This window comes from Oncorhynchus clarkii, unplaced genomic scaffold (assembly GCF_045791955.1).
Source record: "Oncorhynchus clarkii lewisi isolate Uvic-CL-2024 unplaced genomic scaffold, UVic_Ocla_1.0 unplaced_contig_8744_pilon_pilon, whole genome shotgun sequence".
Lineage (NCBI taxonomy): Eukaryota > Metazoa > Chordata > Actinopteri > Salmoniformes > Salmonidae > Oncorhynchus > Oncorhynchus clarkii.
This window is the reverse complement of record NW_027260955.1, coordinates 207,501-225,000: the sequence shown is the minus strand read 5'-3', so window position 1 is coordinate 225,000 and position 17,500 is coordinate 207,501. Positions and strand designations below refer to the sequence as shown.

Genomic DNA, 17,500 nt, shown 5'->3' with positions numbered 1-17,500 from the left:
TAACCTGTTACACTGCTAGGTTGGCTCGTTAGTCAGTAAAAGTTATATACATCTTCATCACCTACCTGTCAGGAATAGTACAGGAATCCACCATCTCAGCAACAAACACATCTTCCATATCAAAGCATTTTCGTTTAGAGAAGTCCTGTGTACATGTTCTCCTCGCCTTTTCCGCCTCATTCCTCAAACCGCTATTCGGAGCGCCTCGCTCTACCCGAGTATAACGGGATTGTAACGCTCCTAGCTCTGACCGAGTATAACGGGACTGTACAGGTCCTGGCTCTTCCCGAGTATAACGGGACTGTACCGTTTGAGAAATGGGTGGTGCAAGCGCGGTTTGGTCCTCTTGAGGACAAGGGGGGGGGGGGGGGGGGGGGGGGGGGGGGGGGGGCATGTAAAAGCATTTTAAAATGAGAACAACATGACAAGTAATACATTTGTCTTTTTTTTTTACAGTTATTTAATAAGAAAACATATATAAGTCATTTATACTACAAAACACATTTTCGTATGCATTGTAGAAACTACTGGGGGATAGCAGGTTGGCTTGTCCTACTGGTGATGTGTAGCGGTGTAGTGACATGTTTTGGGCGATTTGAATGCTAGACATTGAAACAAAATTATGTAATATATTGCCTACATCAATAAAAACAAACGATATTATTACTAGTATAATGTGTGTCCCTCAATTTTATGTCATTGGTGTTAGCGCCTTGAAAATCACTGATTACAAAGATATACAAGGACCTTGAGCTCCAGTGGAAAACTGTTATCAGGGGAGGAGTCTGTTATCGGGGGAGGGGTCTATATTATCGGGGGAGGGGTCTATATTATCTGGGGAGGAGTCTGTTACCGGGGGAGGGGTCTATATTATCAGGGGAGGAGTCTGTTATCGGGGAGTGGTCTATATTATCAGGGGAGGAGTCTACATTAATGAAAAGATGAGCTAAACACCTCCTTTTATTATGTCATAGATTTGAGGATTCCATTGATCATGTGTTGTGTCTGAATCCAGTGTTACTTGGTGTTGGTCAATTTGAATGACACTAAGTAACATTGTGAGCTTAATCATATCACTAATATCACTAATCATTTCACTAATCATATCACTTCAGTAAATAATTTTTTAAAGGATTGATGACTATAGATTTCAGCATTTGTGGCCTCCATTTCAGAAAATCATAATTTACCTAAAATGTCTCATTGTTGTTTACATCATTGGTGTTGATGCTCCTACAGGTGGAACAATGTCATCATACTGGTAAAAACTATGAAAAGACATTAAGCTCCATTAATTGATTTAGAATAGATGTATCCAAATACATTTAAATAAAAAACATCTAGAAAAATACAGCTACATTTTTCCAAAATGCCCAAATGACACCTACATTCAAGAACGACACCTAGTATCTTAGTGTGGTGGATATGAAATTGTGATTTATTAGAAATCAATTGAATATTATATTTTCATTGAACAACGCCTCTTAGACGATGGGGAAAGACAGCGAATGGAGAATAAAGGGAGCCCACTGGACACAAACTGGTTGAATCAACGTTGTTTAAATGTAATCCAGTCACCAGAGTAGTTCTTCATAGGCTAGGGACTGGACACAAACTGGTTGAATCAACGTTGTTTAAATGTAATCCAGTCCCCAGAGTACTTCTTCATAGGCTAGGGACTGAACAAGCCCGTAGCCTGATTGTAGATAGCATGCAAAGGACACAGGAGATCTTTTGTAGAGATCTTCACAATTGCTGTAATAATCTGTGCAGAATCTCAAACAGCATTGATCACTTGCATTATGTGCTTTTGATGTGATCTCAACTGTAATCCAGGTCTGTCGGTTGTGTTATTAGATGAAGCGCAGTGATCAAATTAAATTGTATAAAAATACATAGAACATCGTCTTCCCATTTGAACTGTGTTGTGCTTTTAAAATGGTTGAAAGCACAGTGATAACTATACCAACAACCAGACATTGTCTTCCCATTGAAATGTTGTTGTGCTTTTAGATGGTTGAAAGCACAGTGATAAACACATTGGGAATTCAACAATGAGTCATTCCTTCCACCACTTTCATAAACGAATCAACGGTACCACAGCTGGCTTATCGAAACTAGGCGATAGTGAACAGTCCCACAACAAAGACAAATTAGTCAAGGGGGCATTGCTGCCCTCTGTCGTTTCTTCACGTTCTGTACATTCATTTCTCCAGAGAGAGGAGAAACATTGTGGTTTCAGTGCAGACAAAACTCACACATTGTGGCCTTTTTTATAGATACATTTGGCTTTAATATAAATTCACTGTAAACCCAATGAAAACATTTGTACACAGATTAGGAACATGATCCATTTTATTTACAGTTTATAAATTGTACCATCACATCTAACCAAAACGTCAAACATTTGATGTTTTAACGAGTTAAATTGTCCCTGTACATTTCAAAAGCATAAAAACAAAACAAAGGTTAGACATTTTTGTCGAAGATTAAAGGCATGATTATCTTCCCTTCCTTAGATAAAAACTCCTCACTCAGACAGACCCATTTAATAGGTCTGAACCCAACGAAGCCACTTCTAGTTAAGTGAGTCTGTTGTCTGGCCTCGGGCTATAATGAGGAAGTGAAACGACTAGGCACATGCCACAGAGTGAAACTAGTTTCTCTGTTCTGAAAATGGGTCTCTAGGTTCTCTTTCAAAAGGCCTGATTGACTCACTCACTCCAAAAACAAGTCATGGTTTGAATATGTTAATGAAGACTCACCTGAGACACCTGACACTCCACTGCATTAACAAGCATCATGACGCTAAATAAATGTACAAAACACAACACTTCTAAGTCATGAAAACAACTATTAAAAATGTTAACTTAATTTATTAGAGGGTATTATCAATCTACAGTTGATATTAAATGTAACTCCAACATTTGATATTAGAGGGTATTATCAATCTACAGTTGATATTAGAGGGTATTATCAATCTACAGTTGATATTAGAGGGTATTATCAGAGGGTATTATCAATCTACAGTTGATATTAGAGGGTATTATCAATCTACAGTTGATATTAGAGGGTATTATCAATCTACAGTTGATATTAGAGGGTATTATCAATCTACAGTTGATATTAGAGGGTATTATCAATCTACAGTTGATAAAAACAAACAGACCGTCACCAAAAAGCTTGTGGTTCTCAAACAGCCAAGACCTGAGACTGACGTGGAAAGCTCTTCAGTCACACCAACAGTAGACAATAAGGCAGGAGGGTAAATGCATTATCTGTCACACCAACAGTAGACAATAAGGCAGGAGGGTAAATGCATTATCTGTCACACCAACAGTAGACAATAAGGCAGGAGGGAAAATGCATTAGCCAATAAGCTGCACTGAGAATTCATACACAGTCTTATTCAGACAATGGCAGCTTGTAACAGAAAGCAAATTTAAATTCAGATTCAAGAATAAAACATTTTAAAAAAAATCCTCATTGAAAATACTAGATGGCACTTTTCAAATCTTTGAATCAGCATTCCAATTCGCTTCCTGACTACTGAACTGAATTGAGGCCGCCCTTCAATCATAGGCTGTACTCCACATTGAAGACCTTTGCATAGATAACAGTGATACTCCACATTGAAGACCTTTACATAGATAACAGTGATACTCCACATTGAAGGCCTTTACATAGATAACAGTGATACTCCACATTGAAGGCCTTTACATAGATAACAGTGATACAACGCTGCTCCACCTCTAGTCGGCATGGTGTCTAGCAGGGTTCCTTTACATAGATAACAGTGATACTCCACATTGAAGGCCTTTACATAGATCACAGTGATACTCCACATTGATGACCTTTACATAGATAACAGTGATACAACGCTGCTCCACCTCTAGTCGGCATGGTGTCTAGCAGGGTTCCTTTACATAGATAACAGTGATACGCTCCACCTCTAGTCGGCATGGTGTCTAGCAGGGCTCCCCAACTGACAGACCCTTTTATTTGGCCCCCCCAACTTTTCTCAACCCAGAAATTATATAATTATATATATATATATATATATATAAAAACATAAAAAATAAAGAAAATTATATATCATTTTTTATTTTATTTTATTTTTTTGTAGAATTGCTATTGTTGAACATAAAATACTGTACAAACACCAGGAAATCAGCTCCAAGTGACTTTCATTTAGTTCAAGTATTCCCACACATAAGAGCGATATATATGTGAGGGTTTACAAATGTAAGCAAGGTTCTAAATTATTATATATTTGTCAAATATTACATCCGTTTCGGTTTCTTGCAGTCAATTTGCCGTCTACAAATGATTTATAATTATGTTCCGGTCCCCTGAACTTCTGCTGAAGGAAAAACACCATCCGGTGGCTGAATCTATTTGATGATCCCTGATCTACAGGCTTCACTTCGTTGTGTTACTGTCGTCCTGTTATTGATGTGACCGAGTTCAGCCTGGTAGCTAGGCCCTTTGTCAAGCCTGACCTACAGGCTGTACTTCGTTGTGTTACTGTCGTCCTGTTATTGATGTGACCGAGTTCAGCCTGGCAGCTAGGCCCTTTGTCAAGCCTGACCTACAGCAGCTACTATGTTTATAATATTATTTCTATTTTCAACCATTCCAAACACAAGTTGTGGGAAACATTAAGTGGTTCTAATCTATTCTATTTTTAGAAGGCTGTTGGTAAAATGATGATTAAATGACTGAACAAATGATTTTAAATGGAACTGTAACTAAGTAAACTTATACTCTGTTTTAATATATCTGATTAACAATATGAGTTCAATAGAAGGGAAAACACAATGGCATAATTCAATTACAGTAACAAAGGCTTAGCAGGTTTATTGGCCGGTACACTGGGAGGTCTGTCACGATCATCGTAGGGCTCATCATAACGATCACTGTACCGTCCGCCGTCACTGCGTTCATCGTAAACACGATCGCGGTCGTACCGGTCACGGCGGTCAGAGTAGCGGTCGTCCTGGTCCCTGCGGTCATCGTGGCGCTCGCGGCGGTCATCGTAGTCGCTGCGGCGGTCATCGTAGTCGCTGCGGCGGTCATCGTAGTCGCTGCGGCGGTCATCGTAGTCCTTCTCACTGCGTTCCTTGTACTGGTCGCGACGGTCCACGATCTTGGGTAGGCGGTCATCGTAGTCGCTGCGGCGGTCATCGTAGTCCTTCTCGCTGCGTTCCTTGTACTGGTCGCGGCGGTCCACGATCTTGGGTGGGTGGTCTTCATCGTCGCCTTCCTTGCTGCGCGTCTGGCGAACCTCGCCGTTCACCACGGGTTTGTCGTCGTGGAACTCCTCCCCCTCTGGAACCCTGAGGACATATCAGTGGACAGGAGACTCACCATCTCAGTTCTCATGGTGTGTGTGTGTGTGACAGACCATACATACCCCATAGCGTACTCCTCTGCTTTGTCCTTCTTCTTCCTGCAGCAGCAGCAGTAGATGAGGATGATGAGCAGCACCAGAACACCAACCACAACGCCGCCAATGATACCCGCTGTTGAACCCAGGGCCATAGACGCTACAGGAGAGAGAGGTGGTGAAGAGGTGAGGTGAGATGAGGAGGAGAGGTGAGGTGAGGAAGATGGATGAGAAATGGAAGAGGAGAGGTGAGAAGAGGAAAAGAGGTGAGGAGAGGAGAGGTGAGGAGAGGAGAGGAAAAGAGGAGAGGAGAGGAGAGGAAAAGAGGAGAGGAGAGGTGAGGAGAGGAGAGGTGAGGAGAGGAGGAGAGGTGAGGAGAGGAGGAGAGGTGAGGAGAGGAGGAGAGGAGAGGAGAGGAGAGGAGAGGAGAGGAGAGGAGAGGAGAGGAGAGGAGAGGAGAGGAGAGGAGAGGAGAGGAGAGGAGAGGAAAAGAGGAGAGGAGAGGTGAGGAGAGGTGAGGAGAGGAAAAGAGGTGAGTAGAGGAGAGGTGAGGAGAGGAGAGGAGAGGTGAGGAGAGGTGAGGAGAGGTGAGGAGAGGTGAGGAGAGGTGAGGAGAGGTGAGGAGAGGAAAAGAGGTGAGAAGAGGAGAGGTGAGGAGAGGAAAAGAGGTGAGTAGAGGAGAGGTGAGGAGAGGAGGAGAGGTGAGGAGAGGAGAGGAGAGGAAAAGAGGTGAGGAGAGGAAAAGAGGTGAGAAGAGGAGAGGTGAGGAGAGGAGAGGTGAGGAGAGGAAAAGAGGTGAGAAGAGGAGAGGTGAGGAGAGGAGAGGAGAGGTGAGGAGAGGAGAGGAGAGGAAAAGAGGTGAGTAGAGGAAAAGAGGTGAGAAGAGGAGAGGTGAGGAGAGGAAAAGAGGTGAGTAGAGGAGAGGAGGAGAGGTGAGGAGAGGAAAAGAGGTGAGTAGAGGAGAGGTGAGGAGAGGAGGAGAGGAGAGGAGAGGTGAGGAGAGGAAAAGAGGTGAGTAGAGGAAAAGAGGTGAGAAGAGGAGAGGTGAGGAGAGGAGGAGAGGAGAGGAGAGGAGAGGAGAGGAGAGGAGAGGAAAAGAGGTGAGAAGAGGAGAGGTGAGGAGAGGAGAGGAGAGGTGAGGAGAGGAAAAGAGGTGAGTAGAGGAGAGGTGAGGAGAGGTGAGTAGAGGAGAGGAGAGGAGAGGTGAGGAGAGGAAAAGAGGTGAGTAGAGGAGAGGTGAGGAGAGGAGGAGAGGAGAGGAGAGGAAAAGAGGTGAGTAGAGGAAAAGAGGTGAGAAGAGGAGAGGTGAGGAGAGGAAAAGAGGTGAGAAGAGGAGAGGTGAGGAGAGGAGGAGAGGTGAGGAGAGGAGAGGTGAGAAGAGGAAAGGTGAGGAGAGGAGAGGAGAGGTGAGGAGAGGAAAAGAGGTGAGAAGAGGAGAGGTGAGGAGAGGAGAGGAGAGGAGAGGTGAGGAGAGGAGAGGAGAGGAGAGGTGAGGAGAGGTGAGAAGGAGAGGGGAGAAGGAGAAGAGAAGAGGTGAGAAGAGGAGAGGTGAGAAGGAGAGAGGTGAGAAGGAGAGAGGTGAGAAGGAGAGAGGTGAGAAGGAGAGAGGTGAGAAGGAGAGAGGTGAGAAGGAGAGAGGTGAGAAGGAGAGAGGTGAGAAGGAGAGAGGTGAGAAGGAGAGAGGTGAGAAGGAGAGAGGTGAGAAGGAGAGGTGAGAAGGAGAAGAGAAGAGGTGATATGAGGTGAGGAGAGTTGGTGAGAAGAGGAGAGGCGAGCATGAGAGGAGAGGCGAAGTGGAGAGGAGAGGCGAAGTGGAGAGGAGAGGCGAAGTGGAGAGGAGAGGCGAAGTGGAGAGGAGAGGCGAAGTGGAGAGGAGAGGCGAAGTGGAGAGGAGAGGCGAAGTGGAGAGGAGAGGCGAAGTGGAGAGGAGAGGCGAAGTGGAGAGGAGAGGCGAAGTGGAGAGGCGAAGTGGAGAGGAGAGGCGAAGTGGAGAGGCGAAGTGGAGAGGCGAAGTGGAGAGGCGAAGTGGAGAGGCGAAGTGGAGAGGCGAAGTGGAGAGGCGAAGTGGAGAGGCGAAGTGGAGAGGCGAAGTGGAGAGGAGGAAGGGCGAGGAGGAGGAAGGGCGAGGAGGAGGAAGGGCGAGGAGAAGGAAGGGCGAGGAGAAGGAAGGGCGAGGAGGAGGAAGGGCGAGGAGGAGGAAGGGCGAGGAGGAGGAGAGGCGAGGAGGAGGAGAGGCGAGGAGGAGGCAAGGCGAGGAGGAGGTGGCGAGAAGTGGAGAGGAGATGCGAGGTGAAGAGGAGCGAGGTGAGGAGGAGAGTCGGGTCGGAGAGGCGAGGAGGAGCATGAGAGGAGGAGCATGAGAGAAGAGGTGTAGCATGAGAGGATGAGTATCCTGTTACAGGACCATCCTCATGTGATGGTTACATTGCCTCAGATCTGAACATTTGTGTTAGCTCCCAGAGATAATGCCTAAGCTTTAGCTCAGCAGTCTCGTATTGTGCACTCACGTGGCATGACGGACAGCGTCAGGTTGCATGTGGCACTGCGGATCTTATTAGTGGAGGTACAGACGTAGTATCCTGAGGATTCCATGGTGAGGTTGAAGAGAGACAGGACACCATCCTCTGGAAGAGACGGAGACAACCTGTTAGGTCAGGAGTCAAGGTCATATTCAAGGTCATAGTCAAGGTCATAGTCAAGGTCATAGTCAAGGTCATAGTCAAGGTCATAGTCAAGGTCATAGTCAAGGTCATATCAAGTGAAGATTAACAAGCACACACAGACACTACATACTGTCTGTTGTCCTGGGTGCAGGTGCTCGGGGCATGTTTCTGACGTCGTAGCCCTGCCACTTGTAGGTAGGAAGAGGAGAGCCCTCTTCAGACTGACAGGTGAGACTGATGTTCTGGAAGTACTCTGCCTTCCCATCGACCTTACAGACAGGCACAGAGGGAGCCACTGTGGACACAATATGTTTTGCAACGTTAAGTTAAACAGTAATCATCGACACTTTACGGATTTCTAAGGTTTATTATGGAATAAAGCGGAAACGAAGCTAAATTCTACGGTTTATTATGTAATATTCTACGGGAGTCATTGTTGTTTTTTACCCAGGACCACCAGACGGGTGGTGTCAGCCAGCTGACCCTTGTCATCCTTGGGGATGGCGACCCGACACTCGAATAGTCGGTTGTCCTGGAGACCGATGGAGGAGAGCTTCAGGTTGGCTACTCCTTTAGCTATGTCCTGCTCCAGGGAAGCTCTTCCTTCATACCTGTCACTGATGTCCAGGTCACCAGTAGAGTAGGAGGTAAGGACGGACACCTGGAAACAACAATGTCAACAACAACATGGAAGCACCAATGCTAACCTCCCCTGTTATTGGTAATGGTGAGAGTTTAGGCTGTCTTGGGGGTAGGATCTTTGATCCTCTAACTTCCTCACTCATCATTATTCACCATTCATGCAGAATTATCCGTAACCATGGAAGCATCCACGTTAATGTAGATTTGTTCAGAAACATTTTCTATTCTTATTTTACAATAAAAGTGACTCCAAAATGACACGATACATTATTTACCATTCATTTCGATTGGGCACAAAATAATCTGAAAAACTAACTGCAAATGCATCCAACAAACTAGATGTAGTCATTATGTCCGTACGGAATATGGGACCCAAAAACTACTGTATTTATAACAATATTTAAGGGTGTTAATTTTGACCCCTAACTTGTTGGGGGAATGAATTACTTGTTAAGTCAAATCACTTTCTCTGCACAACTGTAGTATAAAAATGTCCCAATCATTGCTGATCTTTATCAAGGGGATCAATAGTTTAAACCCACTGAATGTAAAAGAGCTGATCAGAGTGATTTCTGGTTGGTTTATTACCTCTGGCTCTCCGGGTTTGTCTGCTTCAGCCAACCAGGATATGACGACCAGATTGTTGATTGGGTTCTTGGGTTTGAAGCTGCATGGTATAGTGATGTTGTCTCCCCTGGCGAACTCATAGAACCGCTGAGGGATGGACACCTGTAAAGCTACAGTCATGGACACGACTGGGACAGAGAGAGACAGACAGGAAGAAACAGGAAGACAGGTTTTACAGACACTGACGTATAGAGCTGTAGGAGGTGAACACTGTTAAAATGAAGTGCTTTGTAACACTAAAACTAATGGCAAATGAGCTGCCACCAACTTCAAGGAGAGGAAACCTTAAAGTACCACAAGAGCGGAATTATTTTTTTCAACTGAAAGACGATTCCCATGATGTTGCACAATAATTCAAGAAGTCATTGTTTTATTCAAAGTATGATATATTTGAGCTTGAAGTGGGAAATCCGAAGTGGGGACATTGGATATTTTCCGTGTCAGCGCTGTGTTTCCCCAATAGGACATAACATGCTAATACTTTCCAGTCTACATTTATTGTCAGCGCTGTGTTTCCCCCAATAGGACATAACATGCTAATACTTTCCAGTCTACATTTATTGTCAGCGCTGTGTTTCCCCAATAGGACATAACATGCTAATACTTTCCAGTCTACATTTATTGTCAGCGCTGTGTTTCCCCAATAGGACATAACATGCTAATACTTTCCAGTCTACATTTATTGTCAGCGCTGTGTTTCCCCAATAGGACATAATATGCTAATACTTTCCAGTCTACATTTATTGTCAGCGCTGTGTTTCCCCAATAGGACATAACATGCTAATACTTTCCAGTCTACATTTATTGTCAGCGCTGTGTTTCCCCAATAGGACATAACATGCTAATACTTTCCAGTCTACATTTATTGTCAGCGCTGTGTTTCCCCAATAGGACATAACATGCTAATACTTTCCAGTCTACATTTATTGTCAGCGCTGTGTTTCCCCAATAGGACATAACATGCTAATACTTTCCAGTCTACATTTATTGTCAGTGCTGTGTTTCCCCAATAGGACATAACATGCTAATACTTTCCAGTCTACATTTATTGTCAGCGCTGTGTTTCCCCAATAGGACATAACATGCTAATACTTTCCAGTCTACATTTATTGTCAGCGCTGCGTTTCCCCAATAGGACATAACATGCTAATACTTTCCAGTCTACATTTATTGTCAGCGCTGGGTTTTATTTCAATGTAACCACCCAACAGCATGGCATTGTATATTAATCAGAAACATCTGCAAAGTTCTTCCTCCGTAGCATACACCTGGCCACCTGAGCCAAGCAGCTTTCCTCCGTAGCCTACACCTGGCCACCTGAGCCAAGCAGCTTTTCTCTGTAGCATACACCTGGCCACCTGAGCCACGCAGCTTTTCTCCGTAACATACACCTGGCCACCTGAGCCAAGCAGCTTTCCTCCGTAACATACACCTGGCCACCTGAGCCAAGCAGCTTTCCTCCGTAGCATACACCTGGCCACCTGAGCCAAGCAGCTTTTCTCTGTAGCATACACCTGGCCACCTGAGCCAAGCAGCTTTCCTCCGTAGCATACACCTGGCCACCTGAGCCAAGCAGCTTTTCTCCGTAACATACACCTGGCCACCTGAGCCAAGCAGCTTTCCTCCGTAGCATACACCTGGCCACCTGAGCCATGCAGCTTTTCTCCGTAGCATACACCTGGCCACCTGAGCCAAGCAGCTTTTCTCCGTAACATACACCTGGCCACCTGAGCCAAGCAGCTTTCCTCCGTAGCATACACCTGGCCACCTGAGCCAAGCAGCTTTTCTCCATAACATACACCTGGCCACCTGAGCCATGCAGCTTTTCTCCGTAGCATACACCTGGCCACCTGAGCCAAGCAGCTTTTCTCCGTAACATACACCTGGCCACCTGAGCCAAGCAGCTTTTCTCCGTAACATACACCTGGCCACCTGAGCCAAGCAGCTTTTCTCCGTAACATACACCTGGCCACCTGAGCCAAGCAGCTTTTCTCCGTAACATACACCTGGCCACCTGAGCCAAGCAGCTTTTCTCCGTAACATACACCTGGCCACCTGAGCCAAGCAGCTTTTCTCCGTAGCATACACCTGGCCACCTGAGCCATGCAGCTTTTCTCCGTAACATACACCTGGCCACCTGAGCCAAGCAGCTTTTCTCCGTAGCATACACCTGGCCACCTGAGCCAAGCAGCTTTCCTCCGTAGCATACACCTGGCCACCTGAGCCAAGGAGCAAATTAAAACAGGGAGGAACTAAGGTTTTTGCACCTCCACTTTTCATTTTTTTCCAGAAAATGATCAGTATTAAAATAGTATATATTATAGTGAGAGATAGGAACTGACCATTTTATAAATGCTATAATTGCATGAAGTGTTGCTTCACGACGACACGCTTCACTGCTGATTGGTGCAGCTAGAAACCACAAGCGTCTATCCTATTTTATAAACTGGATGGTTCCAGCCCTGAATGCTGAAACATGTCATTTTACTTCTCTTATTACGTTGGTACTGTAACCAGCTTATAATAGCAATAAGGCACATCGGGGGTATGTGGTGTTTGGCCAATATACCACGGCTAAGGGCTGTGTCCATGCACGAAAACAACATGGAGTTGGGCATATAACACACCTCCTCGTACCTTATTGCTACATTGAACATGCACCAGCAAAAGATAATTAAAGAAACAGGTTTATCCATTTTGTCGTTACATGTCATTTGAGACGTGCATCATGAAGTCATTGTAGCCTATCACTTCACTTCCCCTGTGAGAACCATAAGCACGGGCCGACTTGGCTTTGCTGTACTGCGGCCGAAGCCTGCCAACACAAGGTTGCACCATGTTCATTACAATGTAGAAAAACTCATGTCTCTTATGTAAGATGCCAACACTTTGGAGAGAACAATAGATGACAAAGTCAAAGATAGTGGTTTCAATCTGGGGTGAAGTTTTCCCTAAATGCTTCTGACAAATCCAGCTCCAGAACCAGGCTAGCCAGCGGTTCATCTTATTGAATAAGGTGAATAAGGTGTAAAATAATGCAACAATGACATAACATTAGCTAGCTAGATAAGGTTAGCATGCTAGCTACACTGACAGCTCTCAGTTCCCCATTTGTTTCACCACAACCTTCTTTAGCAGTCATCTTAGATAAGGGTGTGCTGGAGTACAGAGGACAGCCTCACACTGCAGCAATATAAACCCACACAGGTAATGTCATAGCACCGAGAGGCTTATTATGTAGTCCTCCGTTATGACAGGGCTTTAGAAACTAGAGGACGGGTTACACCCACTGACAGTAAGGGAGTGAGAAGCCTTGCACCTTGGCTTGTGCAAGACAGAACTGTTTTCACAAGTACAACCCTTGGACAGGACACTTGCGGATCGCAGGGCCTTACCCCCAATCACCTCAATGCTCCCATTACAGTCTTCAGGACGACACAGCCAGATATCAAACACCCAATCTTCCAATCTCAGGGCGGACATTCTAACCACACACGTACACTATTATATAAATACTATAGCAAGATTTACATGACTGGAAAAATACAAAGCATTAGTTTTCACATGGATTCATATGGAGGCTGTTGTCCTCCAGTGGGAATGCAAAGTGTTTAGGGTTGGGCACCTCTCCTGCCTGTGTCATCCAGCACTCTCTAACTATCAGCCCTCTCATCAGAATTACAGCTTCATCCATGTTTCTCAAATGTCACATTTCTAAGTGTTTAAGGTTAAGTTTAGGCATTAACTCTGAATTTAAGGTTAGGGTTAAGTTCAGGAATGAACTCCAAATTGTTAAGGCATTAACACCAAATGGTTAGGGTTAGCTACTAGGGTTAGGGTTAGCTACTAGGGTTAGCTACTAGGGTTAGCTACTAGGGTGCGGGTTAGCTACTAGGGTGCGGGTTAGCTACTAGGGTTAGGGTTAGCTACTAGGGTTAGCTACTAGGGTTAGGGTTAGCTACTAGGGTTAGCTACTAGGGTGCGGGTTAGCTACTAGGGTGCGGGTTAGCTACTAGGGTTAGCTACTAGGGTTAGGGTTAGCTACTAGGGTTAGGGTTAGCTACTAGGGTTAGGGTTAGCTACTAGGATTAGGGTTAGCTGTTAGGGTTAGCTACTAGGGTTAGGGTTAGCTACTAGGGTTAGGGTTAGCTACTAGGGTTAGCTACTAGGGTTAGGGTTAGCTACTAGGGTTAGAGTACTAAACTAACATATGGAATTGTTTTAATATGGTCATACCATGGATCATTTAGCTATTGGATTTAGAAGTTTAGGACCCCTAAAATAAAACAAAAATACATATATTTGATAAAATATTGAATTTGGCCTTTACTACTATAGCCCATAGAAACGCATTGAATAGTATTCATAAATGGCAAAAAAAGACAGTCAAAAAATGAATCATAAAGGAATAAGGTTTTAAAGTGTCTCATCCTATACCTAGGAGATAAGAAAGCAATATCTCTATATTGTAGATTTTTTGTGTGAATATATTTGTTGGAGCAAAACTACCTCCATTGGTTTGTATGGGTTATCTTGAGACTAGTCCAGGCGGTCTAAGGCACTGCATCGCAGTGCTAGAGGCGTCACTACAGACCCGGGTTCGATCCCGGGCTGTATCACAACCAGCTGTGATGGGGAGTCCCATAGGGCTACTCACAATTGGTCCAGCGTTGTCCAGGTTTGGGTAGGGTTTGGTCAGGGTAGGCCATCATTGTAAATAATAATTTGTTCTTAACTGACTTGCCTAGTTAAATGAAAGGTAAAATAAATAGTCCAAAACAGAGAATACCATCGTGTTCGTGAGAGTCTCCCCTTTCCATAGTGGTCGTTCATTGCAAGAAAACTGATATCTCTAGTTTAAATGGATGGATTCTGATGGGGATTGTTTTATTCTGTTACTTAGATTGACGCACAGGTGCATCAACAGACTCAAGGTTTTTTAAATGATGTTGCTCTCTGTTTCTTCTCTCTGGACGCCAGGCAGTAAATACTAAATGTATTGCATTCTTTTACTTTTTGCTTTTTGATATACGTTAAGTGCATCCTGTTCTACCAATTTGTACAAAACAAGATGAGTTGAACACGTGAGGCGACGCCACACCGATACCATATACATGACTAAAAAAAACACATGGGTGTGGCTCTTGTTGTATAACACAGAGACAGTTATGAAATGATATAAGATCAGTAAACTCACCGAGACAAAGCAAAACGCCAGCAAACGTCCCTTTCTGCGAGGCCATCATCGATCAGTTACAGTTACGACCTCTCCGGTCACCAGCGTTGTTTTTTGTAGGCTAGGGACCGCGGACAAGACCTTGGCCAGGTAGAAGGCTCACTAGGCTGAGTATCAAAACTTGTGCTAAGTGCTTTCCTGGCTGCGAACAGGACTTCAAAATGAGTGACGTTGTCATCTGCCAATCAGAACGTCGATATTTTGCAGGTAGCATTCTCTGCCCGCCCTCTTATCTTGTCGGTACATGCCATGTTATTTTGTTTCTCTCACAAGACTAACCTTTTGCAACATTAACTCTACACTTTGTCAAGAGAAACTTGTATGCACTTGCAGTGACTAACTCTGACCAACAGCCATAAGAAACAAATGCATTTTTGAATGCAAATAGATTATCTTCTCTTCTGTAGATTGAATGTGCATAATTGAGAGAGGACAGTAGAGACAGATGGTATTTTCACCAGTGGTGCCAGAATCCCTGAGAGAGAAACACCTTCACTATGATTATATATATATATATATATTTATTTACTTATTCAAGCTTAAAGGTGAGGGAGGAGCGTGTGTGTGGGAAAGACTGGTCAGGTTTCAGTCAGGAACAGGAAGGGTGTATGTGTCAGAATTGGGGAAGCGTTACATCTAGTCAGACTGGTTTGAAAAGGGGTGTGTCATCTCCACAGCACAGAGTCCCTCACATACAGGTAACCTCCTCCCCCCTGCCAAACTGACACAGACACACCTACACACCCTTCTTTTCTTGTTCCCCCTCTCTCTCTCTGTTATTATTCTTGTCCCATTATGGCAAGGTGTTCTCTTTATAGTGACCAGAGCAATAGACCCTGGTCAAAGTAATGCACTGTGAAAGGAATAGAGGGCCATTTTCCATGCATCGGTTTCTAGTAGTGTGTTCTGGCCTGATCACACAGAGGGTTTCTAGTAGTGAGGTAGAGGTGTTCTGGCCTGATCACACAAAGGGTTTCTAGTAGTGAGGTAGAAGTGTTCTGGCCTGATCACACGGAGGGTTTCTAGTAGTGAGGTAGAGGTGTTCTGGCCTGATCACACGGAGGGTTTCTAGTAGTGAGGTAGAGGTGTTCTGGCCTGATCACACGGAGGGTTTCTAGTAGTGTGTTCTGGCCTGATCACACGGAGGGTTTCTAGTAGTGAGGTAAAGGTGTTCTGGCCTGATCACACGGAGGGTTTCTAGTAGTGAGGTAGAGGTGTTCTGGCCTGAATCAGAAGGAGCTCATCCTCTATCACCTGGATACAAGCTGTGTGTGTGTGTGTGTGTGTGTGTGTGTGTGTGTGTGTGTGTGTGTGTGTGTGTGTGTGTGTGTGTGTGTGTGTGTGTGTGTGTGTGTGTGTGTGTGTGTGTGAGAGAGAGACAGTAAGAGAGAGAGAGAGAGAGAGAGAGAGATCGAGAGAGATGTGGCTGAACCTTATCCTATATAGCAGCACCCTCAGTGCATCTATACATAGGTTATAAACTAGAGCTGAATCTGTCTCCCCCTGTTTACTGTTGTCTCTGCAGTTTGTCAATGTTTTCATCTGGAGATGGACATTCTAGATGTGACTTGATATCGACCATGCTCTAATGACAACATGAGACTGAAAGGCTTAAATCCACCGCAGAGCAATTTCAGAGTTGATTGAGATTATACCTGCGTCCCTAATTATATCCTATTTCCTACATAGTGTACTACTTTTGACTAGAGCCCTAGTGAATAGGGTGCCATTGGGGACATGGCCTATGTGATTGTGATAGCAGACCGTTGTTTCCCTCTCCAATGGTGGTGAGTCATCAGAGATCAGGGAACAGCTGTGTGTGTGTGGTGTGTGTGTGTGTGTATCCTCCTAAAGCCATCGTCAGTCAGAGCTGAGAGGAGGATAAGGAGCTGATATTAAGACTGATTTAAAGATTAACACAACTCATCTCACCTCCTCATACTTCTTCATATCTCCTCCTGCCTCCTCACACCTCATAGTTCTTCATACCTCCTGCCTCCTCACACCTCTTCATACCTCTTCATACCTCCTCACACCTCCTCCTGCCTCTTCATACCTCTTTACACCTGTGTCCTCACACCTCATACCTCTTCCTGTTTCCTCACACCTCATACCTCTTCATGTTTCCTCACACCTCCTCATACCTCTTCATACCTCCTCCTCATGCTTCTTCATACCTCCTGCCTCACACCTCCTCCTGTTTCCTCACACCCCCTGTTTCCTCACACCGCATCACATCTACTCCTGCCACCTCGCTTCCTCCTGCCTCTTCTCACTTTCTCACACTTTTGACCATGGGGCAGCCTCCGTCTTTTGGCTCCTAACTCTAGGAAACCAGAGTAATTACTCATGTTTGTCCTTCAGTCACAATTCTAGAAATGGTAGCCATTGATGTCTTGGCTTGATAATGAAGTCCTCTGCATTCAGCCAGACAGTCACTCAGCCAGACAGTCAGCCACCCAGCCCGCCAGTCAGTTAGTCACACAGCCAGCCAGTCAGTTAATCAGTCAGCTAGCTTGCCAACATTGAATAGAAACTCCTTTGTCAATGTGAAATAATAGCCAAGGTAAAACACTGTGGGGGGGGGAATACAAATAAATGATAACACAGTTATCTTGTCTTCATTGATTAGCTTCCTTCAGTGCTGAGCGTTTGTGTAGGAACGTTCTTCCTGAATTGACAACACAGTTGACATTTAATCAACATGTGGCAGCTATTTGGAAAGGCTGGTTAGAAAATTTGTGGGGATAATTGGGGTAAAATTGAATTGTGACTTACATTTTCAAACTACTAGCATTAGTTCTAGTGCTTAGAGGAAGGAGCCTTCCAGAATGTAGGATGGCTGACATTTGGACGACATTTTAGATTCCTCAATGAAGAACACAGTCAATGAATGACAGAATAATAGCTTTCCAAGTGTTCATCTGTCTCTCTGTCTATTGC

At 44.7% G+C, this 17,500-nt stretch overlaps 2 protein-coding genes and 1 long non-coding RNA gene across 3 annotated transcripts in view; all 3 read right to left on the bottom strand.

Moving 5' to 3' along the window:
• Positions 1-284, bottom strand: part of LOC139402533 (immunoglobulin-like domain-containing receptor 2) — a 36,831-nt gene extending 36,547 nt beyond the window's left edge. Inside the window, exon 1 of the mRNA XM_071146531.1 lies at positions 66-284. Within this exon, the coding sequence (XP_071002632.1) occupies positions 66-180 (115 nt within the window). The 5' untranslated portion in view covers positions 181-284. The remainder of the gene's footprint in view (positions 1-65) is intronic.
• A 3,192-nt stretch (positions 285-3,476) lies between these two features.
• On the bottom strand, positions 3,477-4,168 carry LOC139402535 (uncharacterized). The gene is made up of 2 exons (XR_011633260.1): positions 3,855-4,168; positions 3,477-3,780 (listed from the first exon to the last, which is right to left on the bottom strand). It is a non-coding gene; the product is annotated as an uncharacterized lncRNA (long non-coding RNA).
• Positions 4,169-4,645: 477 nt separating this feature from the next.
• Positions 4,646-14,662, bottom strand: LOC139402534 (cell surface A33 antigen-like). Its single transcript, XM_071146532.1, has 7 exons — positions 14,519-14,662; positions 9,283-9,449; positions 8,500-8,713; positions 8,183-8,347; positions 7,897-8,013; positions 5,417-5,549; positions 4,646-5,339 (listed from the first exon to the last, which is right to left on the bottom strand). The coding sequence occupies exons 1-7, from the start codon at positions 14,565-14,567 to the stop codon at positions 4,835-4,837; spliced, it is 1,350 nt and encodes a 449-aa protein (XP_071002633.1). The 5' UTR covers positions 14,568-14,662; the 3' UTR covers positions 4,646-4,834.
• Positions 14,663-17,500: the final 2,838 nt, after the last annotated feature.